We start from the raw sequence: 16919 nt of genomic DNA, 5'->3' as shown, positions 1-16919 counted from the left end.
GGGGGCTCACAGCAAGAAGCAGGCTCTGGAAGGGACAGAGGCCCAGCAGACAGAGGCCCAGCAGTGACCACCTGAGGCTCACTGCTCCCTGGGTGTCTCTGTTTAGGCTCCACACTGATTCAGACAACCAGTTTTATGTTCAGGGGTTTGATTGAAGTGGTTGGGCCACTCTGTGGCGTTTATCTTAGGCCTGTAGCAAGCAATGCTCTCTAAACATTATAGCCATGGGTATCATTTGTCAAAAGGAAAAAGATTTTCTCCCCTACTGGTCAGTGTAGAGGAGACACATGCTTGTATGTGAACATGGCATGGGCAACTGGCCCTTCTCTGGGACCCAATGAGAGCCACAGGGACCTGTACAGCCAGAGCTAGGAAATCCAGTGAGGGAAGTCAGGGCTGTCTGCAGCCATCACCTCTTCTGCCTGGGTGCGCCCTGGGTGTTAAGAGTTGGAACCAGGGTGAGGAGCTCCAGGGATTATGTTTCCTCCTGGCAGTGGAACTCTTCCTGCTCCACATCATGGTCTCCACTCCCCCAAAGCAACAGGACCACCTCAGCTTCCCCAACAATGCACAAGCCCACCTTTCTCTACCTCTGTAGCCCTTCCCCAAACTCTCCCAGGAGACTGGGAGGTTAAGTGTCATTGACAACATGGCGGGGGACTGAGCTCTTTGGGCAATCAGCCTTCCCTCAGCGAAACTGCACCAGGCTGGGTTACATCCAAAGGGCAGTGCCCTAATGCGTTTGCCCCAGGCACTAGAAATGCTCATTTCAGCTCCACTGGGAGTTTCTCCACAACACAAAACACTGAGGCCATATTAATGTAGAAGCTGGGTTTATTAACAAAGCAGATGAGTCAAGGTTCCAATCTGAGGCTCCAGGGTCTGGCCGTTTCTCCTACCCACTCCCCGTCCCACCCCCAACCCTGCCCTCTGCCTCAGCAGTGACACCTAAAGGTGGTGGTGAAGAGAATCTTGCCCTGGGCTGTGGGGAGGGGTCTCAGACTGTAGCAAGCACTTTCCGGCACCCAGGCTGGATGGCAGCTTAAGTTGAAGGTCACTGGCGGGGACGCGTGAGCCCGCCTCGCCACGACTCCTGAGGCGAACTGCGGACAAGGGTCAGACCTGGGGACCCAGAGAAGAACAGGAGGGGCAGAAGCAGCGCTGAAGGGGTGGGGAACGCAGCCGCAGCATCTCGGCTAACAGCCCGCACAGGCGGCGAAGGCACAGATCTCACAAGTGTGCGAGTCCACCGCTATGGCTCCTAAACGAATAAGGCAGAAACGGGACTTTGGTGGCCCCTCACAGCATCTTTTCCTGCCCCGTCCCCGTCGCCTCGCCCCCAAACACTTAACTCCCCCTTGCCCCCACAGCTACCCAGCCAAGAGGTCTGGCACCCATCTGCAGTCCAGCTCCAGCCAGGTGCTGGCTTGGATGGATTAAATGGGGGGAGAGGCACCTGAGCTTCCACTTAAAGCCTCTCCTTGCAAACCTGGCATCACAAGGCAGAACCCCTGAAAATATTATTAATAGGAGCAGAGTCACCCCTGAAACCTGACGAAGGAGAACTGAACTAGTCCCAAGGCCCACTGGTGAGAGGAGAAACATGCAAAAAGAGACCTTTAACACCAGGCCAATAACCGCCGGACCCTAGTTCCAAGTCTCACGAATCAAAGAAGTAACATCCCTAAAAGATGGCCAATCAAAACTGAGCTAGCCCCAAATCGGCCCCGCCCCCATGTATTGGCAACCAAAAATGGGCTCCTTAGCACTTAGTCAACAAGTGGCCTTGACTAGTTTGGCTTTTTCCCCTGAACTGAATGCTGTTTGTATGTTGGACTGGAGTAAGCTTGTCGGCCCCTTCACCTTGCTTCCCTTGCTTAAGCTGATGGAAAGAACCTGTGCTTTCCCGGCCAACCCCTTCACCTTGCTTAAGCAGATTGAAAGAACCTGTGCTTTCCCCTGCGTACCTCACACCCCCCCCCCGCAGAAGCTGGATGGTTAAAAGCAGCTCCCGTTGGAGCCAGAGGCTGCTACAGCTACAGTCACAGCTGAAGCAGGAGCTGCCAGTAGCAGAGCTGACCTACGGGAGGAAGCTGAACAAAGACTTCAGGCCAGTGGGTAATCTTTTTACCATAGAGGGGGAAACATGATTTTGCTTTATGCAATCATGCTTCTCTGTAGCCTCCTGGTTACTCTTTCAAGGCGTACTTATTGGGCCTGGAAGCTTTTGATCAATATATCAAAATGGGGTTGCTGGTTCATGGGTTGGTTACTGTGGAGCCTAAATATATGTTTTGATTCTTCTGCCTTCTACTTTGAGAGTTTCTTATATCCGGCGGTTCCGAACCTTTCAGACATGTTTATGATCCTCTTTGAGATTATAAACTCTGCCCTCCTAATACACCCCACCAAGCTGAGAAAAGGCAACTTGCTACTTACCGATCCTCTGGAAAGCCTGTGCAGCATCAGATCGGGTGCACATGGATTCCAAGTCCTTGGGAAAATCCGGGTGGTCGCACAAGTAGACCCCATAGCCCTGGGCCTTCTGGGTCTTCATCCCGCTCTCCTGCAGGTCCTTGAGTTTCTTCACAGACTCCAGGGGGTAGAAGAAGTCCCCGTCCTGAAGGGAAGCCCCAGAAGCATCCTCCAGCCCTGTTCTCCCAGCTGATTCTCTCCCCCGCCGCCCCCATCCCTATCCCTTCCCCGACTTGCTTCACCAGTCCATGACAGGCTCAGGGGCCTCACCCCAGGCAAGCCGCCAGCATCTGAAGGGAAGAAGGAAGCTACAGAACCTGAGCTTCTCCTCCCTGCCTGAAAGGCACCTCAGCTAGATCAAAGAATTTAGAATTGGTGGCGACCTTAGCCCCTCTCATCACAGATGTGAAAACTGAGCCCAAAGAAATTAAGTGACTTGAAAGTCACCCAGGTAGAAAGTAACATCGTAGTGGGGCAGCTAGGAGGCGCAGTGAGTAGAGCACCGGCCCTGGAGTCATGCGGACCTGAGTTCAAATTCGGTCTCAGACACTTGCCTCATGTACTAGCTGTGTGACCTTGGGCAAGTTACTTAACCCCAATTGCCCTGCCTCCCCCCCAAAAAGGAAAGAAAGTAGCATCGTCAGGATTTTCACGTAGCTCCTGGAATTCCAAATTCAGGGCTCTTTTCACTATGCTAGGCAGTTTCCTGGTGCAGGGGGAAGAACGCTCCCTGTATTCAGGCTCTCAGTACCAGGCTTAGACACCTGGGGCCTTCTTCAGTTGTCCTGATTGATATCTGGCCACTGGACCCAGATGGCTCCGGAGGAGAAAGTGAGGCTGGTGACCTTGCGCAGCCCTCCCTCACTTAAATCCAATTCACTTGCATGTCATGGCATCACCTGCCTGATGTCATGGTTCTCTGCCAGAATGAAGGACAAGTATTGGCAACCAGGCTTAGATGTTCCTGGTAATCTCAGGCAAGTCACTTCACTTATCTGGGCCTCATTTTCCCCATTTGTAAAATGAAGGGGTTGGACCAGATGACCTCCACGGTCATGTCTAAATTCCATGATTGAGTCAAAGCCCCATTCCGTATAACCTCCTTTGTAGTCTCTTTGGACACTTTCAGTGACAAAGCCCTCACTACCTCAGGAAGCGGCCCATTTTATCAATTTAATCTGTTAGAGTTCTGTCAGAGAGAGTAAATAAGGAGATAGCCTCTTACACCCAGGGTGAGGGGGAGGGGTCCACTTCCCACCTAACAGAGCTCAGCTCACAGCTGTGCAAACAGGTGCCCTGCCTGGCCCCAGCTTCAGTCCAGGGTCCTGCTGTTGTTTGTGAAGTAATAAAAAAAACCACCAGGAAGCAGTAATAGTGGAGTGAGACCACTGTCACTGTCAAACCCTACAGGCTGGTCCTGTCCTCGCTTCCCCTCTGCCCCCTCCACGTATATCCCCACACCCACCAACAATGGCAGGGTTCTGCTCCTAAACTTTCTTCTCTTCCAACTCACCCAGCCCAAGAACTTCCAACTTCTTTCGAGCCCCTAGGTCATGTTCACTAAATGAATTAATCCAGGCTGAGGTATTAATGGATAGAAGGTTCTCCCAGTCATAGGTTTACATGTTAAAAGGGGTCCAGGTCCCAAAGGTATAACCAGCCCCCTCCCCCAAAAAGGAAGACTAAAAATATGATGATGACATGATAATTAGTTTACAATTTAGTTGTATAAAATGTCAGACCTAATGCAATTTCTTCTATTGCCTGGCACATTAAGAGGTTGTATCACACAGTTGATGTGGGCCAGGGGCAGGACTTTACCTGAACCTCGGCTCTCTCTTCCCTCTTTTCCCCCTCTCCCTCCCCTTTCCCTCCTCCTTCCTTCCTCCAGTCCTCTAGATTCCAAGACCACATTGCCTCTCATAGTATATATTATATGTAATCCCATATATTTTACATAATTATAAATGTATTTAAATTATATAATTTAATATATATTAATTATACACAATATATTAGTAATATATAGTAATTTATATAATTTAAATTATATATGTATTGTCAAGATATCTGATATACGGCTATATAAATATCAGCTCTCATTATGTATTATTACTCACATCTTTTTTGAAGCATCTTAAAGTTTAAGGGAAAGAGATGTTGGGTCAGAGGAAGAGACCACCTAGACAGAATCAAAGGGCTAGCATGGATGTGCAAAGGTCCCCAGGTCTCCACTCCTCGCCACAATGCAGCCTACCAGTTGATTGTCCTGATTTTTCTGATCTGCAAAGGATGGGGTTCCCCAGCCTCTCTGGGGGCACTGTGGGAAAGTTCTCCCTTGTATCTATCTCCTGTCTCTCCTGCTTCATGCAGCTGTAGCTCTACCTCCTGCTCTGTTCCTGCCCCAGGACAGAACAGCTTCTCTCCAGGGATCTTTTCTCTCCCCTCTCCTTGCTGCCCTTCCTCCCCTTCCTCAATCAAAGTGGATGGTAAGGGGCAGCTAGGCAGCACAGTGAATAGAGCACCGGTCAGTCCTGGAGTCAGGAGGACCTAGGTTCAAATCCATCCTCAGACACACTTACTAGCTGTGTCACCTTGGGCAAGTCACTTAACCCCTATTACGTTGCCTTCCCCCCCACACACAAAAACAAAACAAAACAAAAACCAAAGTGGATGGTAAGCTCCAAGAGAGCAAAGCCTGTGCCCATCTCTTCTTCCATTTCTGGGGCTGAGCCCAGACTCCAGTCTTATCTCCAGGACTGAGTGTGGGGCACTGAACAGTTACTTGATTGAAATTTAATTGACTGGAATTACATGGAGGAAGCAATTGGCCAAAGGGGAAGTGGAATGAGAAGAGAAATAGATTCAGGCCATGACCCTGACTCTCCCAGATCAGGAAAGGGGTCTCTGGGAGAACAAATGACCCCCTCTAACCTGGGGGCTGAGATGACAAAGGTTTGGGAGACCTGGGCTAGAGATAAGTAGTGATTGCCTAATAGGATTCATACAAGGATTGGCTAAGGATTGGCTTAGAGAAGATGAGATGTGGTCAAGCAGCAGCCCGGGGTGCTAAGAGCATTGACTTGTGGTCATAGGCCTGGAGTCAAATCCTCCACCTGTGGGATCTTGGGCCTGTGTTTCCTCCCCTGTATCATGAGGGTATCTGACCAGATGGCTCCTGAGGTCCTTTCCAGCTCTAAATCTATGATCCCATCAGGACATAATAGCTGTCTTTGCTAGCTGAAGGGCTGTCGTGTGGTAGAGGCCCTGGGCTTATTGAATCACTGAATCTCAGAGCTCAGAGGGACCTCAGAGGTCATCTGGTTTTATCCATACGAAAAAGAAACACTTCTACAGCATTCATAAGAAGAGAGAGAACTGAACCAGACAAGGGCAGGACAGGGATTGTACAGAGACAGGTATCACCTCACCATAACAAATACCAGGACGTAGTGAGTTCCCCATTCCTGGAGGTATGTATGTAGTTATGTTGTAGAGGAGTCCCCTTCAGATGTCAGTTGGGCCAGATTCTGCCCTGACTACCCCTCCCCCAGGGTCCTTCCAGTTCAGAGATTTTAGGATTCTAGGACAGTGAAGAAGGTTGGGGCTGGGGAGAAGGGACTCACCTGGACTGTGACACTGCCAACCAGAGTGGCCAGACCACAGAGGCACAGAGCAGAGAGGAGGAGGATGTTCATGGTGGCTGAGGACTCTGCTGCTTCTGCTGTAGAGCCCAGCTAGCTAGCACCTTTCTAAAGGGTGCTGGGGTTACTGAGTAATCCTATGGTCTACGTCACTCACTTATCTATCACGACTGGACCTTATCTGATAAGAGTTGACTGAGATAAAGTGAATGGCTGATAGGAGACAGGAAGACCTAGGCCCCAGCACCAAACCCAAGTACCCTCTTTCTCCAGAAGCCTCCAGAATCTGCTCCTAACAAGACTGGGAAGTCATCTTCCCACAGATTGACGGTCTCCAAACTCTTTTAATTGTATACCCCCTCAACAAATAAATAAATAAGCATGTGCCTCCAACATGTATATATTTGTTTATTTTAAGTATATGATGTATACTAATGATTATATACATTGTAAGACATATATGTAGAAAATAGAAATTTAGTAGGACAAAACGAAATATTTGCTCCAGGGGGTGATAGGTTGCCCTGGAGTTTACTGAGGAAAAGAGCAACATTGTTAGACTTGTGCTTTATTTTGATAGCTGTATAGAGGAGATCTTGGAGAGGGTAGAGACTGGAGGCAGAGAGACCAATTGAGGCTATTGAAATAGTCCAGGACAGAGATAATAAAGACTTGCGCTAATATCTGTCACCTCTCCACTTCCAGACCACTCATTCCTCACATGGTTTTCCACTTTCATCTTTTTGCTCAAGGTATCCTTCACCTGGAATAAATTCCCTTGTTCTTTTTTGTTGAAACCGTATCTGCCAATCAGCTTAAATGCCACCTCCCCCATGAAGCCTTTCCTGAACTCCCAGGCCACAATGGATCTCTCTTGTCTCTGAACTTCTACAGCATTTTATTCATTGCTTGTCTTTGTGCACTCTGCCTTATGGTATAATTAATAAGCAGCGCTGAACTCCCCCAATCCTCACACACTAGTGGGTTAAGTCCCCAAAGTGAAACTGCTGTATTGGGCTCTATAGGTAACGTGAGAGTCTGGACTGACCCCACTGATGTGTTTCCCATTAAAAGTCATGACAGTAGACACAATTGGATTTCAGCAAAGGCATTCACTCAGGTGGCATAGTAGTCACAAAACATTCCCCTATAAACTTGAGGCACACTCACCCACACAGAAGGTATTCATGAGAAGAGTGGCCTCAAACGTAGAATGGGATGGTAGTGAGGTATACTTATGGGACACCCATGTAGCAAAGGCAAGTCACAATCCTTGGTAGCCTGGGGACTAGAAGTCCTCTCTCTTTCTTTAGAGTCTTCCTGTAGCTGCCCTTTGGTAGAGGGTCTCTGGTGGGAAGGTTGCTCAGCTGGGTTCCTCAGTTCTGCTCCTCTCTGCAGTTCACCTTTTGATTGCCAGGGTGGGCTTCTGGAAACTTCTTCCCTTGGGTAACTGTGTCTGTATCTGTGTCTACAATGTGCATGTCTCTATTCCCCACTGGATTCAGTGGCTCCTGTTGGCTCCCCTTTTAAAGCTACATGGCCTTTGGGGATCAGGGGCATATAAGAGAAATTCTCTCCTCTTTACACATGCCCTGGAATGCATGAGATTCCCTCCAGGCCTCTGTAGAGCTACAAAGCAGAGCTGTCCCAGAGAGCAACAGGTGGGAAAGATGGGGAGGGGAGGAGAAAGGCAGGCTTAGCCTCCCAGAGGTTGGGGTGAATTGACCTGGTGATTGAGTAGGTAATACAGGGGTTTCAGGAAAATGAGAAGCCTTACTGATAAGGGATCTTCAAAGCCACAGCCAAAGAGCACCTGTTTCCTCCTCCCACCCCACCTCCTCCTCCTAGCCAGGTCCTCAGCCTCCCTCTCCTCCATCCCTCTCACCCTCATCCTCAGATCACACCAGATTCATAGACCTTCCCTCCTTCCCCTACCTCACTGCTACCCTGACCTCTTCAATCCTAGTGATGGTGAGGTACAGCTGTCGCTGGGGACAGGAGAGAAAGCAGTCGGTGTGTAGCAATTTGCCCAGGGAGATTGTGGGGAAGATAGAAAGGCCCTTTCCCTAGTTTGTACTAAATGTCAGTATTTTCAATTTCTGTTAGTCAGTCAACAGAGATTTATTAAGAGCTTACTCTCTGCCAGGCGCTGTGTAAGCACTGAGGGTAAAAAAAGGCAAAAGAAAGTCCCTGCCCTTGAGGAGCTCACACTCTAATATGGAAAGAAGCAAATAATTGGGTTGTTGCTGCTCAGTCTTGTCTGACTCTTTTTGATGCCATTGGGGGTTTTCTTGGCAGAGATACTGGAGTGGTTTGCCATTTCCTTCTCTAGCTCATTTTACAGATGAGGAAACGGTGGCAAACAGGGCTAAGTGGCTTGGCCAAGGTCACACAGCCAGCAAGTGTCTGAGATTGGATTTGAACTCAGACCTTCCTGACCCGTGTTCTATCCCCTGTACTACCTAGCTGTCTAAATTCACTAAGTACATACAAGCTATGTAGAGAGCAATGGAAAGCTATCTGAGAGGAGAAGGGACTAGCAACTGAGGGAAGCAGGAACAGCCTCCTACCAAAGGTGGGATTTCAGCTGTCTTAAAGGAAGACAGGGAAACTAATAAAAATAACAATAGTAATAATAAAAGCTAATCCATACCCATAGTGCTTTACGTTTCATAATGTTTTCATAAACCTCACTTGAACCTCTCAATAACCCTGTTATAAATAAGCAAGCTGAGGCTTAGAGAAGTTTCAGGTGACTTGCCCAGGGTCACACAGCCAGTATGTGAGTGGGCAGAGAATTCCAGCCATGGAGAGCACAGCAGATGCAAAGATGCAGAGAGTTTGTGTTTGAGGAACAGCAAGAAGACTGGGTCAGACTGGCTCATAGGTATGCAGAGGAAAGTGAAGTGTGAAAATACTGGCATGAGAGGAAGGGGCCAGGTCATGAAGGGCTTTGAATGCCAAAGAAGACTTTATCTTTGATCCTTGGAGTAGTAGGATGGCTTTGGAGTTCATTGAGCAAAAGGACGACATGATCAGATCTTTCCTTTAGAAAAATCTCCTGATGCCAGCTGAGAAGAAGAAAGTTTCCAGACCAGAGTCTTAATGGACACCCACAATTTGGCCATGAGACATCTCTAATGATGCAGTAAAGGACACTGAAAAGGAACATTGGACAGGTGGGCAAAGCATCAGAAGGCAGGTGGTTCTCCCTGTCTGCAGTTAGCATAGCTACTCCTCTAATTCTTCCAGGGCCCTCTAAATTTAGCTATGCCTGGGATGAAGCCCCAGTAGCCATGGCTTGATTACTGACTCTGGCTAAAAGGTTTCCTTACAACCCCCAAGAACTCTAATGCCAGGATTGTTCTTGTGACCTGGGATCTTTGGCCTCTCCTTGAGAAGAGACTCCAGAACCTCATTCACAGCTGATCAGTCTGGAAACAAATCCAGACTCTGAAGAATCTGAACTAGGAGAAGGAAAGGAGTCAAGGAGTCTTGCAATACCCATTAGAGACACCAGCCTCTGCTTCTTTGAAGCTGAAGACAAAACAGTGCTTTGGATAAGGATGAAACCTTCTACAGTGAACTCACCCATCAAGAGAGGTTTGGATCTGAGATGGGAAGGAGGCAGAGATTAACCAACCGTGTTCCCTTCTTGAATGAACTTAAAAGGCAAACTCAACCAACCGGAGATGCACACACACAGATTTTTGGATTTGCAACTAGTACAACTAATTTTCAAATGAATTTGTATTTATCTATCCCAATAGCATCTACGTGTATTTGTAAAGCAAGAGGACATAGAAGTGTTGGATGGTATTTCCTCATTCTACAGAAGGTATGCTTGCACTGAATTTCTTGCATTTATTTCTTGCACTGAATGGTGATACATGTAGGCTGATGAATTTGATTTCCACTCTTGGCAACATTCTGGACCACATTCTGGACCACATTATTAAGGGGATGGTTTATGGATCCTTAGAAACAAAAGTGGCAATCATTCAAATTCATCATGGACTTCTCAAAAACCAAGCTATGCCAGGTTAACCTCATGTCCTTGATGGACAAGGTTGCCAAACAGGTAAATCGAGGAAATACAGCTGATGTAGTATACTGGGATTTGAGCAAGGCATATGAGAAAACCTCTCATAATATTCTTGTGAACTAGGTGGAAAGATTAAATTGTCCGGACAAGTGTATTTGGAGCTGGTTGAATGATCAACCCAAAGGGAGATGATCGATGCTAACCTGAAAATGCTCTACAGCTCTAGAGAACTGTCCTTGGTCCTGTTCTGTACATTTTTATTTCTGCTTAGGGTTCCACCTGATAGGTAACCCTACAAGCTCAGATTCAAATTGTAAAGGATTCTTAATTGTAATTTACCTATCTGGCTCACTCGCTCCCACCCAGTTAGGAAATTGTGAATTTGTGAAGTTAATTTAGGCCCACATATTCGGTTCTTCATTATGCTAACAGACCTAGGCAAAGAACAACTTTGAAACAATAAAACATTTAATTGGACAGAATTGAAATGTAAAGCAACAGAAAAGAATCTCAGTCCTGTTTCCAAACAAGATTTCCTTTCCCTGCCCCGCCCCCAGTGGTTTAGGATAAGAAATCCTCCAAAACACTTGAAGCTTTCCTCTTTCTCTGCAAGGCGGTTGAAGTACTCCATGTGGATAGCATTGGTGCTATCAAAACTTCTCCTGGCAGTCAGAACCTACAAAATGCTCCTTGTAGCTTGCTGTTCCTTGGGGCTTGTGCAGCCCTTCACTTGAATTGTTCCTGGCTGCAATTTTCATTTGCCAGCTTTCCGTAGCCAGGATCTCCTTTCTTTGCTCTTGTCAAGGCCAAACTCACTGTTTTGAATCTCACAAAGCTGCTGCTACTCTTGCTACTACTCATTCTTAGAAACCTCCCTTACTCCACATAGGTAAGGACCTCGATTTTCTCTGTCTCATTCCTCAATGTTCCCACTGTTGGTTTTCAAACAAGCTTGGTTTAATGGAAAGAGTGCTGAATTGGGAGTCAGAAAAAGATGGGTTCAAATCCTGCCTCAGACACATACTAGTGATGAAACCCAAGGCAAATCACGTAACCTCTCCAAGTCTCGGTTTCCTCACCTGAAAAGGGAGATAGCAATGTGTGATCTCACAAGGTTTATTCTGAAAATCAGTGGAACGATGTGCATAAATTGTTTTACAAAGCATGGGGTGTGTGTGTGTGTGTGTGTGTGTGTGTGTGTGTGTGTGTGTGTGTGTAGGGGGCTGAGCCTGTGGGCTGATGATCTTTCCAGCAGGATGGGGTGAGGGAGATGACATTTGGAAAGCTGCCTCTTTTCATCTGTGGGAAAGAGGAAGTGGCCCCTCAGGCTTGGGTCCCCACCCTGCACAGTGACGTCTGCTTGGCTCCTGAGTGCACCCTGGGAATGGGAATCAATTCCCTTTCCCTCACCCCTCTCCTTCTACCTAGGGCATCCCCCCTCCACCACCTCCCAGGATGGGACTGGAGCCAAGATTGGAAAGTTTGATATCAGGACCAAGACGGGGTCATTTTGTTTTGTTTTTTCTCTCTATAGAGGAATCAGATGCCTTCTTTTGTGCTCTTTCTCTGCCATCTCCATTCTCCCTATGGGGATAGCACACGAGCAAATGTTCTAACCCAGCAAAAACTCTAAAAATTGATAATGCTGGGACCAGGCCAGAGTGGGGAGTGTTGCAGCCTCTTTTCAGCCCTGGGTGGCTGCTCTTCCTCAGGCTCAGGAAAGCCCTTTGCAAATTTGCTGCGCAGCAAAATTTACCCACCTCCTAATCTGTGCTGTCCTGATCTAGCCCCCTACACCCAGTTACTCCCTCTTCTGGCATTGTGGTCCAAGGGGAAAAAGTTCTGGAATTGGAGGATTTGTGTATAAACTCTGTCTCTGCTGTTTCCTAGCTAGATGACCTCAGGCAAAGCCTTAACCTCCCAGAGTCTCAGTTTCATCATCTGTAAAAAGAGAATGTTGGATTAAATGGCCTCTGTGGTCCTTTTCCACTCTAGTGTTATGATCATATGATCCCTCTTCCCCAACTCTCTCTCTCTCTCTCTCTCTCTCTCTCTCTCTCTCTCTCTCTCTCTCTCTCTCTCTCTCTCTCTCTCTCTCTCTCTCTCTCTCTCTCTCTCTCTCTCTCTCTTTCTCTTCTTTCCTTGCTTTCCAACTCTCTGGGGCCTTTTCCCCTCTTGTTCTTGTTCCTTCTTTCCTCCTCTCTCCTTTTCCTCTCAGTTTGTTTCTTCTTTCTCTTTTTTTCTCTATCCCTCCTTTTCTATTCTTCTATGATATAATAGCCAGAGAGCTAGACTGAGTCAGGAAGACCTGAGTTTGAGTCCTACCCATTTCAGATTCTTGCTTGCTTTGTGACCCTGGGTGAATCACTGAATCTCTCTGAGCTTGCTTCCTACCCTCATCTGTAAAATGAAGATGATAAGAACACTGAACTCATGGGATTATGAAGGATGCACAAGATAACATGTGTAAAAATAAATAAATATGAATACAAAAATGTGTGTAAAATAAAATAAATATAAATAAATTATCTCTTCTTTCTGTACAATATCATGGAATATGTCCCTCCCCCACTTCTTACTTCTCTGAGACTACAGAAGGCTCCTCGCTAGCCTTTAGTATCTCCTTCCTTTCTGTACACTCTGCCTGATTAATTTTTTTTTAAAAATTTAGTAGATTTTATTGATATCTTTTATTTTTCTATTTCCTGTATTTCTCCTTTCACAGAGCCATTGCTTATAATGAAGTTTGTTATTTAGGAAGAGGAATAAAAGCCACAATTCGGGGGGAGGACCAATCAATACACCCCTGTAAGAGATCTATGAAGCCAAGAATCAGATAAGTCCAATCCACCTTTGCCCCGCAACCCCAAGAATCTCCTCCCACCCTCAGCTCACAGCAGCGGCTCAGGGAAGCTGGGTTGATGGAATACAGATCCTTTAGTGGCTGGATTTGTTTCCAAACTGACCAGCTGTGGATAAGGTTCTGGAGTCTCTTCTCAAGGAGAGGCCAAAGATCCCAGGTCACAAGAACAATCCTGGCACTAGATTCTTGGGGGTTGTAAGGAAACCTTTTAGCCAGAGTCAGTACCCAAGGCATAGCTACTGGGGCTTCATCTCAGGCATAGCTAAATTTAGAGGGCCCTGGAAGAATTAGAGGAGTAGCTATGCTAACTGCGGACAGGGAGGACCACCTGCCTTCTGATTCTCTGACCACCTGTCCAATGTTCCTTTTCAGTGTCCTTTTCTGCATCATTAGAGATGTCTCATGGCCAAATTGTGGGTGTCCATTAAGACTCTGGCCAGGACCCTTTCTTTTCTCTCTGCTCTCACCCATGGAGATCTCATCAGCTCCAACAGATTCAATTTGGAGCTTTTTGCAGATCTATGCATCCAGCCCTAACCTCTCTCCTGAGCTCTAAGCCTACATCACCAACTACCTGATGCATAGCCCCAACTGGATGGTCCATAGACATCTCAGACTCAACATCTTTCCCCTCAAAATCTCTTCTCTTCCGTTTCCTTCATTCACTATATCCAATCAACTGCCAAATCTTGTAGAATCTCCCTCCCTTACAATATCTATTTTCTCCATTCACAACAACATCCTTCTTCATTCACACAACAACCACCCTAGTTCAGGCCCTCATCACCTCTCACCTGGCCTATTGAGATAGCCGTCACATTAAAGATGCATTACTCTGTGGTTTACCATGGCTTCCTAAAACCCAAGGGTACTTCTCATCTTTGTGTTGTCTCTCCTTATGAGAATGTGAGCTCCTTGAGAGAAGAGACTGCTGGATTCTGAAGATCACTTGGCAAGATAAAGACACTGAGATCCTTTTGTGAACTGAACTGCCAAGCATTCAAACACTACAGAGCGTGCAGCTTCAATTGTCTGTCCACATTGTTCTAATGCCAAAACTAAGTTTGACTGTTTTATAGAGAATTCACACAAGGCGAGCACTCACACTGAGATCAGAAGAAGTGATACAATGACACTTTCAAGGTCTCTCTGAAGAACTTTTGAATCAATTGTGAGACCTGGGAGATACTGGCACAGAACTGCCCTGTGCCCTCATCAGTGAAGGCACTGTGCTCTATGAGCAAAGCAGAATTACAGTAGCTTAAAAGAAACATGAGATGCACCAATTTAGAGATATCTCCACTCCAAATGTTGACATGGACTATTTGTGGCTGACCTGTGGCAGAGACTTTTGAACTTATATTGGTCTGATCAGCCACAATCGGACACGCTGTCTCCAATAGAATGACATCATTTTGGTCCTCTTCAAGAGAAAAGGACAATAACCAACCAACCAAGTAGGTGGTTAATAATACTTTTTCATTGACTCATTCATCCATCAATCAACCAATCAATCTTTCACAACCCTTCTATGGTCACAACCCTTGGCACTATCCATCTGGAGTATTTCACCAGCCTTCTAATTAGACTCCCTGATTCCAGCCTCTCTCCTCTCCAATCCATTTTCCTCAAAATAATCTTAAGCACAAGTCTGACCATGCCACTCCCCTGCTCAAGGAACTTCAATGACTCTCTCCTGATTCTAGGACAAAATGCAAGCTACTCAGTTTTACAGTTGAAGCCTTTCATAACCAGGGTCTGACCTGCCTTAGTAGACTTACTTCCCCATACTCTGCTGGAATTTCCCACCTCCATGCCTTTGCACAGGCTATCCTCTATATCCGGAATGCCCTCCCTCAGTGCCCTCCTCAATCCACCTTTTAGGATCTCCAGCTACATTTTAAGGCAATTTTCTTTGGCCATTCTTTCCTTATACCCAAAGAAGCTTCTGCTCTCTTTTTTCAAGTTATCATACGTGTACTTCTCTGTGCACATGCTTTCTCCTACTGGGAATATAAGGTCTTTGAAGGCAGGGATAGTTTCCTTTTTATCTTTATATTCCTACTCCCTAGCATAGTACCTGGCACATAGTAGGTGCTTAATAAATGTTTGTTGGATTGAAAGCTGTTTTTAGCACCAGAGGTCTCAGGTCTCACCAAATTTAGACTTGTAAGCAACTCCAGTGACTATTTAATCCAATCCATACAAGCAACGTGAAGCAGACTTCAGGGGGAAGAAACTCCCAGGGCCTGGGTACCTGAGGAAATGTGCCTGGGGGCCAAAGCTGGGACAGGTTAACGTGTTATGGTTTCTTTGTTTACCAGAGCCATCCCTACATTAAACTATGGGCTGGGTCCAGGGGAAGGGGGAGAAAATGGGCAAGATCATGATTGCCATCTGCTCTCCTTATCTCTCAATGCCACCCCTCTCCCAGAGCCAGCACTAAAGACTAGGAGTGCAGAAAGCCTCACCCTCCTCCCTCAGAATAAAATCATCTCTCAGCTGCCAATGCCTGAAATTATCTCCCTTCCCTACTCCACCCCTTAGATGTTCACTCCATTGGGCTGAATAACACCATCCTTCATAATTTCTCTTCAATGATATAAATCCCTTTGGGAAGGGGGATGGGTTCAACATCCCATTTTTTCCCCTTTAACACTGAGAATGAATTTGCCAAGCACTTTCCTCTCCCAAGAGAGAGAGCTCAGGGGCAACAGAAGCACTTGGAACTTGGGGATAGGACCAGGACTGAGAAGGAAGAGGGGAAAGACAAAAGGTGGACATTGAAGACAAACTTCTTATGTATATTTGCATGCACACACATGCACATACAGACACACACACAGTACCTATGGTCATGTGGAGAGAGAATGAAAGGTAGAGTTCAGGGAGCATTGACCTGGGAGGCTGGAGCAGCAGGTTCCAGGTCCAGAAATAACTAGAATACCAGGCAGTGAGCATCACATGGATGACTAGGATGGTCATGAAGGCTCCCCAGAAGAGGTAGGATTCAAGGCAGACCTCCAAAGGATGGCAAAGAGGGTATTCATGGCTGGGGACCTCAGGGACCAGGTTTCAAAAACAGGAAACTGAAAGGCAGGATCAGGGTTGGTGAGGGGCCCAGATGAGCTGGAGTTGAAGGCGGCTTTGGCATGAGAATAGCGGGAAAGAAGGCTGGTGAGGGCACTCACGGGGATAGTCAGATGGTGAGGAATCAAGAAAGCCCTTCAGATGATTGTTCAAAAGCACTTTTCAAAGAATTCTTACACTGTTTGTTCTGATGACAACACCCTCATTGCACAGGAAACACCTTATCAGAGCTGGGCTCTAATCCCAGTTCTGCCACTGGCTTCCTATGTGTGCCTGGGTATTGTGCTCTTTGGGTATCAGTTCTGTCTTCTAAGAATTGATGGTCTCTGATGTCCATGCCTGATCTGATTTTTCAAGTTCTAAGTTCCCAGGCCTGATGTTCTGTGTTCACTAAATTAGACCCTCAAGGTTGGAAAGGGTCCCACAGGCTATCTAGGCCAACCTATACCTGACCCAGAACCCACCTCTATCACATTCCCCATGTGTGACCTTTGAGCCTCTGCATGAAGACCTTCAATGAGAGGGAACCTGCTGTCTCCCAAGGCTGTTCATCCCACTTTTGAAAAGCTGTGGTTGTTAGGAAGGTTTTCCTGATATCAAACCTAAAGGCAAGGCAACAAACATTTATTAAGTGCATACTATGTAACAGGCTCTGTGCTAAGCCTGGAAATACAAATACAAGCAAGAGAGAAAGACAGTTCCTGCCCACAAGGGGGTAGGAAGGTAGCCATGTGGGGACATGGTGGCAAAGTAGAAACCGAGTCAGAGGTCAAATGGAAGGAGAATGAAGCGTAGATTGCTT

The 16919-nt window shown here is 46.8% G+C and overlaps 1 protein-coding gene across 1 annotated transcript; it reads right to left on the bottom strand.

The window, feature by feature from the left end:
* Positions 1-1196: 1196 nt before the first annotated feature.
* Positions 1197-6173, bottom strand: GUCA2A (guanylate cyclase activator 2A). The gene is made up of 3 exons (XM_036743166.1): positions 6102-6173; positions 2440-2620; positions 1197-1261 (listed from the first exon to the last, which is right to left on the bottom strand). The coding sequence occupies exons 1-3, from the start codon at positions 6171-6173 to the stop codon at positions 1197-1199; spliced, it is 318 nt and encodes a 105-aa protein (XP_036599061.1).
* Between the last annotated feature and the right edge of the window lie 10746 nt (positions 6174-16919).

The sequence above is a fragment of the Trichosurus vulpecula genome, chromosome 2 (assembly GCF_011100635.1).
Source record: "Trichosurus vulpecula isolate mTriVul1 chromosome 2, mTriVul1.pri, whole genome shotgun sequence".
Lineage (NCBI taxonomy): Eukaryota > Metazoa > Chordata > Mammalia > Diprotodontia > Phalangeridae > Trichosurus > Trichosurus vulpecula.
Note: the sequence above shows the minus strand (reverse complement) of the source record. Positions and strands in the feature narration are given on the sequence as shown.